Source organism: Poecilia latipinna, unplaced genomic scaffold (assembly GCF_001443285.1).
Source record: "Poecilia latipinna isolate Pla-1442-1.1 unplaced genomic scaffold, P_latipinna-1.0 Scaffold167, whole genome shotgun sequence".
NCBI lineage: Eukaryota > Metazoa > Chordata > Actinopteri > Cyprinodontiformes > Poeciliidae > Poecilia > Poecilia latipinna.
Window position 1 is genome coordinate 48,465 of NW_015112783.1, and position 10,311 is coordinate 58,775.

At 35.8% G+C, this 10,311-nt stretch overlaps 1 protein-coding gene across 1 annotated transcript; it reads right to left on the reverse strand.

Moving 5' to 3' along the window:
• Positions 1-228: 228 nt before the first annotated feature.
• LOC106945902 (lactase-phlorizin hydrolase-like) lies at positions 229-2,258 on the reverse strand. Its single transcript, XM_015029908.1, has one exon. The coding sequence runs from the start codon at positions 1,513-1,515 to the stop codon at positions 844-846; it is 672 nt and encodes a 223-aa protein (XP_014885394.1). The 5' UTR covers positions 1,516-2,258; the 3' UTR covers positions 229-843.
• Positions 2,259-10,311: the final 8,053 nt, after the last annotated feature.

Here is a 10,311-nt window from a genome sequence, read left to right on the forward strand (position 1 = left end):
TTTGGACTAAACTTTTGTTGAGCTGTTTTGTTCATGTCAGCCTGGTTGGTACTGAACACCACATACCATTCAGCAAGTTTCCAAGAGGCTCTTGTTCATTGTGTGAACAGTCATGAACTGTCAGCCTGTATATCAGGATTGGCATGTTTCCAGTGGAAATCTACAGCATAACAAGAGGCTGCAGTTTAGTTTTAATGTAAAACATAAAAAAAAACCCTCTATGAATGTAGTTTACCTGTAGGTTCTTCAACTCCTGTGCAAAGTTTGCAGAAGAAATGCAGCTGAAATCCATGTCCACCGACAAGAAATCAACCTGTATTGATCCGGAGATTAATACAGCAATGATAATTAGCATGGGAAGTGAGGAGATAACAGGGTTGCAGTCATAAAAAACAGAAGTTATGTTTTTCCTGAATAAGTTGGCAAAATGCATCCAGTTTTTTTTCTTTTCTTTTCTTTTATTTATTTTATTTTTTGCTTGCTTTCAGTTTTGGATTTCAAATAAAGACACAGAGGAATTCACACCTAAGAAGTTTATAAGAAGTGCAGACATCAAGTAAAGTTAGTCACAGCAAATTATTTCTTATTCACGTCTAACTCATATTACACTATAACTAATATTAGTTGCTCACTTCTAACTAACAGACAACTTACAGTTGTTGAACCTTTAAGTTGGGAAAGTGCAGCTTCATCTCTTCCTTTCAGTACAATTGACAGACTTCTCCCTGCACAAATGCAAATGCATTGAAGAAATACTTTTAAATAACTTTGACTTTAGTCAGTATTACAATAAGAAGCATGGATAATTTGCAATTCTTTTTCGATCTTTCCTTGTGATAGATATTAAGTCAATATAACTGTAGTGCATGTCATTTTTGTAAAAAAAAATAACTCACCATTCCCAGGAAAGTTGTGATGGTAAAACTGGTAAATCATCTTGTTGAGCTGGAGGATGTTTTGCAGATGGTGGTCACCTGCAGCCTGGCCCGCATGCAAAACCTCATCCAGGTCACTAAATGTCACCCATGACTGTGCCAGTGGCCCAAACTCCTTCAGAGCGAACTCGGCATACTGCTGAAACATCTCTAGCAGCCACTGACTTTCCCAGCCGCCATACCTGGACCTCAAAGACTCTGGAACATCTGACCCGTGAAGGATGATGAGTGGCTGCAGTCCTTCCTCCAGCAGCTGCTTCAGGAGGGTCTGGTAGCATCTAACTACGCCTGGTTGGGGTTTGCTTGAGAGGCCCGTTGGAAGGAGCTGGACCCATGACAGCGGGACTTTGAAGTGTGTCACCCCTTTGCTCCGGAGGTACTCAAAATACAGTTTGGAGTTGGCTGGTATGGGCTGACTGCAGTCAAAGGCAGCATGTTCCCCATTGCTGGAGGTTCTCAGCTCGGGTTGTGCCAGGGGGCCTGCAAGAAGCACAAAGTCATCCTGCCTTTTCACCCCCCTACCTTGACTTCCAAGGATGCACAGAAAATACAAACACCCCAGCCACAATAGCTTCTCCATTGTAGCCTGACAAGGACGCACTGAGAGTTTTCTTTGTATTGCTATTTAAAGAAAATTATCTCTCAAATTTATGACATCTGTTTTTCTAAAGCTCTTCATGATGGTTGGATGGTTATTCAAGTTATCTAATTTTACTGTTTTATTGCCCATGTGTGATATTCTCAGGAACAATGAACTCACACGTTCAAAAAATTCCTCCTTATCAGTTATAAGACCATGTTTGAAGGTCTTCAAAGGTGAACATGAGTACTTGGTAAAAGAAACATTCAGGAAATAATGCAGCACATCCCTTAGGAAATGACCAAAGTTATATAGCTGTTCGTGTGGAAGCATAAGTTCCACATAGATTATGTGTCTTTACAACTGGATTTAATTTATTTCAGACTAGGTTTCAGGTAAACTCTTTACTGTTTCAGGTTTTATGTACGAGTAAAAACCCTGAAACAGACTTTGCAATTCTCCAAAGTCTGTAAACACAATATTAGATGAGGTTGTAAATCACCTTTTACAATAATTTAAAGCAATGGTTAAAGCAGAGGGGATAGATCTTTTACAGCGGTTGCCTCCAGTTTGTGAAATGCTTTGGAATGTCTTGATCCTGTTGATTCTTCTAAGAAGCAGTAGACTACTCATTTAGTCAGTGTGGCTTTTAACTAGTTTTTATACTGTATCATGTTATGTGTACTCTGTTTTATCACTGTTTTTTTCTTCTGCATTTTCAAGTTTGTTTTCATTGTAAAGCACTGTGGTTTCTGACCCATTAAAGGTGTCATATAAATCACGTTCATGCACATACTTACTAATTAATTATTTTATTTCAGTCTTGTATCTTTTATCACAATCCAGAAAAAAATGGTCTTGGTATGTTTTTTTTTGTTTGTTTTTTTTAACATAAGTTTTATTGCAGTACTTATCTGTAATGATAAGGACACATGTTAGTTATGCCGTTTTGCAACCATGTTTTGGTGAAGACTGCTTTTCTTTCCCTGCTGCCAGTGCTTTTTAGCTGTGGAGTGATATAAGCAGTGTTTTATAAGTTTGATAATAGTTTTCATAAACATTTACCACAGACTCAAAGTTCATGATAACTGAGATAAAAGTAATGCAGTCCAGGGAAGACTTTGATATGTTGCATCAAATTGTAAAAAATGAATAAACTTAAGTTAAATTTATTAAAAGCATGTTTTGAAATTTAACATAAGATGTTAAAGTTCCTAAAATCAAAGCCTTTCTAAATCAACTACATTTTTTCCCTTTCCCACATTTTAAGGTTTTTGCAAATGGTGAAATGAGCTGCAAACACATGAATGATGCAAGAAAAAAAAAAAAAAAAAGAATGCTCCAAAAAATTAAATGCTGCAATTATGGAATGCGGAAGCAAAACTCTTACAACCAAGAAAAAAAATTACAAATTAAAACTGTTACAAACCACAGATGAAATCTGCAGTCACAGGAAGTAGAAACATGAAGGAAAATTGCACAAAAGGATGCACAGAATCTTTGCATCCTCAGTTTGAGGATGCATGCATATATATACACACACACACATCACACTGCAGAAGTCTGGCTTTGAACTTTTGTTACAAATACAAAAGAAGAGATAAACAATATGATGCCTGTGTTTGCCTTCACTGTGTTAGATATTTAATATTTTCAGTATTCTTAAGAAATTGAATCTATTATTATCCTGCCATGTACCTCTAACTATTATAGATTATCAGACACCTTTATTATGTAATTGGTGAGTTAGGTAAATTTAAACATGAAGGCTGTCACTATTAATTCATGCTGTAGAGAAGGTGCATCAAATTCATTTTCATTTTGTGCCATATCAAGATCATGGATGTCATCAAATGGCCAGTTATGCCTAAATATATTGATAAAACTACTCATTAACAAACAGTTACAATACTGATAATTATCTGTCTCTGCATTCAATGACTACTTTAATAGTGAAACCATTTTCACATTGATGTAATTTGGCACTATGCAGAAAAATTCTGATTTGATTGATAAAATATCTAAGCACACAACTTATCTTGAAGGATGTATTTATGTGATGCAGAAAAACTCACAGTAGGCTGTTTGGCCCTGAGTTTTACAAACGTGCTAGAGAGGATTATAGAGTGGGTTAATGTTTACTGACTGTAATAAACTCTAACACGGTTTATGGATATAAAGACTTTTAATCTTTGCAACCAAATAACTTTCTCTTCTGTTATCTTTTTTATTAGACACTAGGAATGGGATCTTTTAGTTTACTTAACATTACCATGTTTTACAAATAAGCAAAAAGGTTTTTCTGTCTCACCAATAGAAAGACAAATCTAGAAAGTGAGAGTTTATGCTTTACATAGTTACATCTTAAGAAGATTTAATACTTCACATTGTTGGAAATGTAAACAGAAGAAAACGTTCTCCCATTACAGTTTAATTACAGAGGAGTGTCAGAAATGAACCTAATCTAGATTGTGATTAGGTTGTTAGGACAGATATAATTTGGAAGATAAGATATAGATATACCTTTGAACTATAACGCTTACAAATTCCTTTTTCACATTAAGTATTATGATTTAAACTTAAACCATGACGATTCAAAACTTATAATGTGTCATGCATCCTGTTCAATCCAAAACAAATACTGGAAAAACAAATATATGGTTCATCTATGTGTACACTCATAAACTGTTACATGGTGGACAAAGGTTGTTTTTATTTTAGCATGCATTCTTGAATTTACATAATTATAACTATGCATAACCAGAAATAAAGCTCAAAACTCAGTAGGCTTTGACATTTGCTTATTTGCATCCATTAATAGAAACCAACTTTTGAAGAGTTATGGAGAGTGTGGTGCGAAAAAACAAAACTCAGCAGTTTATAATATTTTCCATAATACAATAAGCATAGTTATTGACAAGCTGAGGAAGCTGAACATCCACAAGATTGCAAAACTTGAATTTTCTTACAAAAATGATGAAAATAATGAAAGGAAACTGGCCAGGTGGGGTCCCAGTCGGTCAAGAACAATGCTGAACAATTCGCAGGATATTCTAGCAACTAATTTAGTTCAATGTTCACATGTTAAAACAGAAGAGTGGATTGATTTATTTAAAAAAAAAAGTAATACAGGTTGGTCGTTATTCTTCCAAAACTTTATTTACAGTAAATGGTACATGCATAATGCTTTTTCTTGTTCAGAGGACATCAGATGCTTTGCACGACATTCATTCATTCACCCATTCATGCACACAATAACGCTCTGCTGGTATAATGACATCAAATGTGAAGTTTTTCATCGCAAAGACAACACTGGTTAAAAGAAAACATATTGCTCTACATAATTATTAACTGTTCTAAACACCATAAACAGGCATTTTGCATGACTTTGTAGAGCAATTCCCTACAGATAAATTATTTTATCTGTACTTTTATTAAAACTGCTCTTCAATAATATCTTCTGAAATGCATCGTAGATAAATATTTTTGTGCTTGCCGCAGCAATAAATGCTTTTATTGTGCCTGTTAGTTTTGCTGTGTCATGTATCTGTTAAATGATTAGTCATCAGATTTTTTGCTGAGTCTTTGAACCACAATTAAAAAAAGTTGACACCAGCACATGGAATGTGATTATCTGCATGAAGATATTTTTTTTTTTTTTCACTGAAGTGTGCCGAGGCTCTAAAATGATTACTTTGTATTCATCTATGTATCATTACTTCAGTTTTATTCTGTTTAAGTGGACATATATTTATAGGGTGAACTTTCATTTTTCTACTTTATAGTTTCGTATACTTCTGCTTTATAGTGTTTCCCTCTTACATAATTATTCTGGTTTTGGTTTTTTTGGTTTTGATTTTTGTATCAGTTCATCAAACACATTTTAATACTGGATGAAACTGAGTTAAAAAAAAGAAAAAGAAAAACACTTCAATTTTTTATTTTAAAAGAAATCCAAAACTAGTTAATCCAATGTGACAAATCAGTTTCCACATAAATATAAGTACTAATGACACAGCCAGGAGTAACGGCTAAGATCAAGAGTTTGAAATAATCTGAAACTTTTAATTTTAATACAGAAAGAAGACTTGTAAAGCAAAGTAAATCTGACACTTCCTCCACATACCAATAAATGGTAGTAGGGGTTCTTATATGATTATGAATAGTAAATAGTAATAGTATAGTAAAAAGTTTGACTAGTAAATAATAGTTTTTATTTACCTGTGTTTGGATTGTATAAATGTTTTATTATTTTTTTTATCACAAACCTGCCGCAAATGATCAAATTCATTAAAACTATAATCCACAAAAACACATTTGGTGTTCTCTAAATCCTGCAGCAATTTAAAAACCACCTGCTGCTTTCCTAACACTAAACCCAAGTTGGAGCCCAACCTGTTGATGCTCCTTGTACCTAACATCAGTAGAACTTTGAGGAACTGGGTCCATGCTAACTTTCTTTAAGGTTTTTAGATCTGCAAAGTACAAAACAGCTTTGTTGGGAGATACATAGTTCAATACTCACTGAGACACCGAACATCGAAGCAGATCAGTAACAGGCAAAACCTTCAGAATTTCCACTTTCATAGCGCCGGTGTAATAATCTGACCTTCTAACAACATTTTATATAACTTTATTGCCCTCCTGAAACATGATGGTTGACAAATGTTCCCTACATAAAAGCAGCAATGATCAAAAGAACACGAGTACAACTTAAAAGATCTTAAACCATTTTTATAGTCATATAAAACCACATTAAATGCCAGTGACAAACAAGGATTTTAAAAAAGTTTTAAAAGCAACAAGACAGTGTGTAAAGATGGAGCAGTTCAGGACAGAGGAACTGATAAACCCACAATAAATGATTACATCAGGTAATAAAACAAATTATACCGCCAGCGGTTGGAGCGGGGCCAAAATGCAAGAAATATACTTCTGTTTACACATTCTGTTTAAAAACTGAACTGCAGCTTTTTGTGCCATCTATAGGCAACCATCAGTAGTCCATCACAGTAATCCGATGTTACGTTTGTTAAAACATTTTCCTACTTCTCCACACTATTAAGTTTGTCGAAGAAGAATTTTGGCAGCCGAAGAGGTGTGGACGTAAGAGTTAAAGGACTTTAGGTAGGATACTGTGAACAAATTTATGGAACCAGTTGTTGATAGAGGCATGGTGATTTCTTGGTAGATTCAAAACAAGAGAACTGGAGAATCTGACATCAAATCCTAGAAAACTTTAAGAATTACTTATGATGATGCTGTTACCCAAAGTCCAGCAAAAAGGTTTTTGGCCCCAGAATGTGACTTGTAGCAATTGACTATTTAAAACTGAATATTTTTAAAGCTGACATTATGGTTAAACTTCAGAATAAAGTTTATTCTGAAGACGATTTGTAAATGAGTCAGATTTTAAAAAAAGTGTGTTTCTGTGTTGTGATTCCGTTGAACGGCCTCTGGAGGGCGCCAGTATATTGTTTTTAGAGGAGACAAAGCAGGTAATTGTACGGATGCACTGATATATATGACTAATACAGTGCTTCATATAAATTTCAATACATAATTTTGCACATAATCTTTGCAAATATTCTTTGTGCTTTCTCTACTCATGCACCTTCTCTATAATCCTGTTTTTAACCCCCCAGCCTTGGAGAAGTAAAGTAAGTAAGATGATCCACATAAATGAGAGCTGACAGCGCTAACACACATCTCCCCACCTTCCACCTGCTGGGCTACCCACTTCATGGTCTGCAGGTTGACCTGCCTTCCCAACAGGACGCAGCATTATCTCACGGTGGGAGTCTGTTCTGCATGCCTCCTCCTCCCAAGTCCTCAGTGGCTGCGAACAACAAGGGGCCTGTGCAATATCTGAAACTGCAGAGGCTGCTGGGGTGGGGTGTGACTCGAGCTTCAGGGAAGCACATTTGTTCCAGATTCAAGAAAGGTTTTGAGGTCAAACTGAAGAACTTGAATAAAAGTTTGATGAGTTGCACATGTAGCAAGGACATAGCGTAAGAACCAGCCAGACGGATGATGTAACTTGTATTCTGTTTATTTACTTAATATTAGGTTTATGTCGAAACATAAAACATTGGGTCCGTATTCCACGCAGCCATTAAAATGCTGCAAAACCAAAAGTACAAATTCTTTGTGTCACTCTGCAGTGTCAGTTCTTTGTTACTTTAGTTAAAAGGTGGAATAAAGGAAGAATGCGAAAGTTTTTTGGGAGATATGTGTGACCAGAATCAGCAGTCATTCATTAGGAAAGCCTAAAACCTCAAGAAATAAAAAGAAGTTCTAACATTTAAATACTCTGTTTTATATATTTGATCTGTAAATTTAAATTAATATGAAGTACATAAGATGCAGAAATTTGGGGTGAAAATATTTTCCTGTGAAAGAACCTCAAGTAAAAGAACCCAGCTTCCAAAACACATAAACCAGAGACTTTAATTTTTAACACATTACATTTCTTTTACCATTATAGCCTGTTAAAAAAAAAAAGACAAAATGAAAAACATTTGCTGATGACTTAAAGTCTGCACAATAAATTATATTGTTAATCAGCCAAGAAGCTGATGGTAACTGTGTAGGAGCTGCAATCAGGCAGGAGACAGAGCAAACGTGGAAGAAGATGTTCCGGACAATTGAGATCAAAGTTGATCTTTGCGTCATACACAGAAAATGACCATTTAGGAGAAAAACACACCATCTCCATGGTGAAAAACAAAGGTGGTAGCAACATGCTGTGAGGATGCTGATCTCATTTTAAAGTCGTGCTTTCTCAATCACTTTTATGTTACATCTGGAATTGTAAGACCCCCGGTGTTGTTTTAGAGACCATAATGGACTCTGACTCCTTAGAAACTACTCCCTATTCAGGCCTTTGTCCAAAATGCCTGAAGATGAGTTACTTCTGATACATTTTTTTTTCATTCTTCAAGTCGGGTTCTTCCAAATAGATCTTGTTTGTGCTGAAAGTATACACTTGATTTATTAGATACACCTTAGTACAGGGGTCACCAACTCCAGTCCTCAAGGGCTACCATCCTGCAACTTTTAGATTCCCCTCTGCTCCAAAATGTCTGAATTCCCTCACCAGCATTCATTCCTCTCTGCAATAGGCTGGAAACGAGCAGTTTATTTGATCCAGGTGTGTTTGAGCAGAGACGCATCTAAAAGTTACAGGATGGTAGCCCTGGAGGACTGGAGTTGGTGACCCCTGTCTTAGTAGTACTGTCTTTGACCCCTTTTCAACTTCACGAAGGTCTCATTTCTTTGTGGAATAGATTAAACAAACATTCCTTAAAGATTTTGCTCCAAATTAACATGATGGCATCTCATCATTTTGTCAACTCCACAACCACAATGAAAAAAAAATTCTCCTGGTCAAGGTTGAAAATCCCAGCAGATCAGTAGTTTCTGTAACACAAACCAGCCCATCTGACACCAGCAAACATGTAACGTTTGCAGTTGCAAGCAGATGTCATCTCAATGGACTTTGCAAGACTGAAGGATCTATTCTGCATAGATTAACATTATTTCAGTTCAATGCAGTCAGATGTAACTTAAATCCCTTTTTATACTCATTTTGATGCCCAGTTTGAACTTTATCAACTCATTTTTGCCACTTCTTAACTCCTGAATTGAGCTACCACCACTTTGTTGGCCGTTTTGTTTGAACAACGATAAAACAGCCATACCTAATAAAGTGGCTGCATGGTGAGTAATTTCTCCTAAATTCCTACTAATCTAAGGCCGTATGACATTTTCCCAGGTGTGCCAAAATGACTGCACCGTTTCTTTGTTTTCCAGGACTGTGCAACAAATGCATCAAAATCACGATTCTGGGTCCAATTATGGTTCAATGATCCAAATGTCAGCTGAAACTTTTTGCATGCTGACTTCATCACAAGAACCATTAACTTAACAATAACACACCAGGTCATTTCTGTTTTGCAACCTTTTTTTCCTTCTTATTGTAAAGTGCAGCAGATGGAGTGAAGTTCCTCATTATGTCTATATTAGCCTCATATGTACAAATAAATAAAACGGGGAACACATTTGCTGCTCTGCAGAACTCCATTCTGCACTGATGCAAAATTCAACTTGATGCTCCACTGTGGCTTTAATTAAATTCTTGCTGGGTGAGAGTCTCCCCTTTGAGCCATGAAAGGAGAATGATTGTGATTGCAAACCACAGCGTGCCATCTTTTCTCTGTATCCTCTGCTGAGAAACCTCATGATGGAGCACCTACTCTGGTGAGGAGTTGGGGGGTTTTTTTACCACACAAAATGTCTGCTGTTCCTGTGTTTGTTAGTTTTGTTTGTGATCAGATCAGATTTTACACATTTTGATCCAGTTTAACATAATAATCTTTTAAAATTCAAAATTGATTCAGGTTATTAGATGTTGTATTTACATCCCAACTCAGGAGAAGGTTATTGTTTAAAGTAGATGGGATTCTGGAATTAGTTCCAAATAAAGTAAGAAGGATTATTTTTGATCCACAAATAGAAATGTGATACTTGAAGAATGTCTCCAGCTGAGCTGTTGGAACCAGAACTTTCTGCTTCATAGATCAGAAGATGTGTTGTATTCTAGGGCTTTATGTAAGGCTAATAAACGTGGGAGAAATACTTTATGGTAGGGCTATCCAGTATACCAAAAATATCTTGCTGTTTCAAAACATCTTCATTGCAATATCAGTTTGTGCAATATTCATATCAGAAAATAACTGTTCCAGTCTGAACTTGTATTTATCCAGTTTGAGAGTTTTAAGGCAGGAGATGTTT

Coding starts and splice junctions, on each gene's coding strand:
- LOC106945902 (XM_015029908.1), bottom strand. CDS start 1,515: ATGGAGAAGCTATTGTGGCTGGGGTGTTTGTATTTTCTGTGCATCCTT.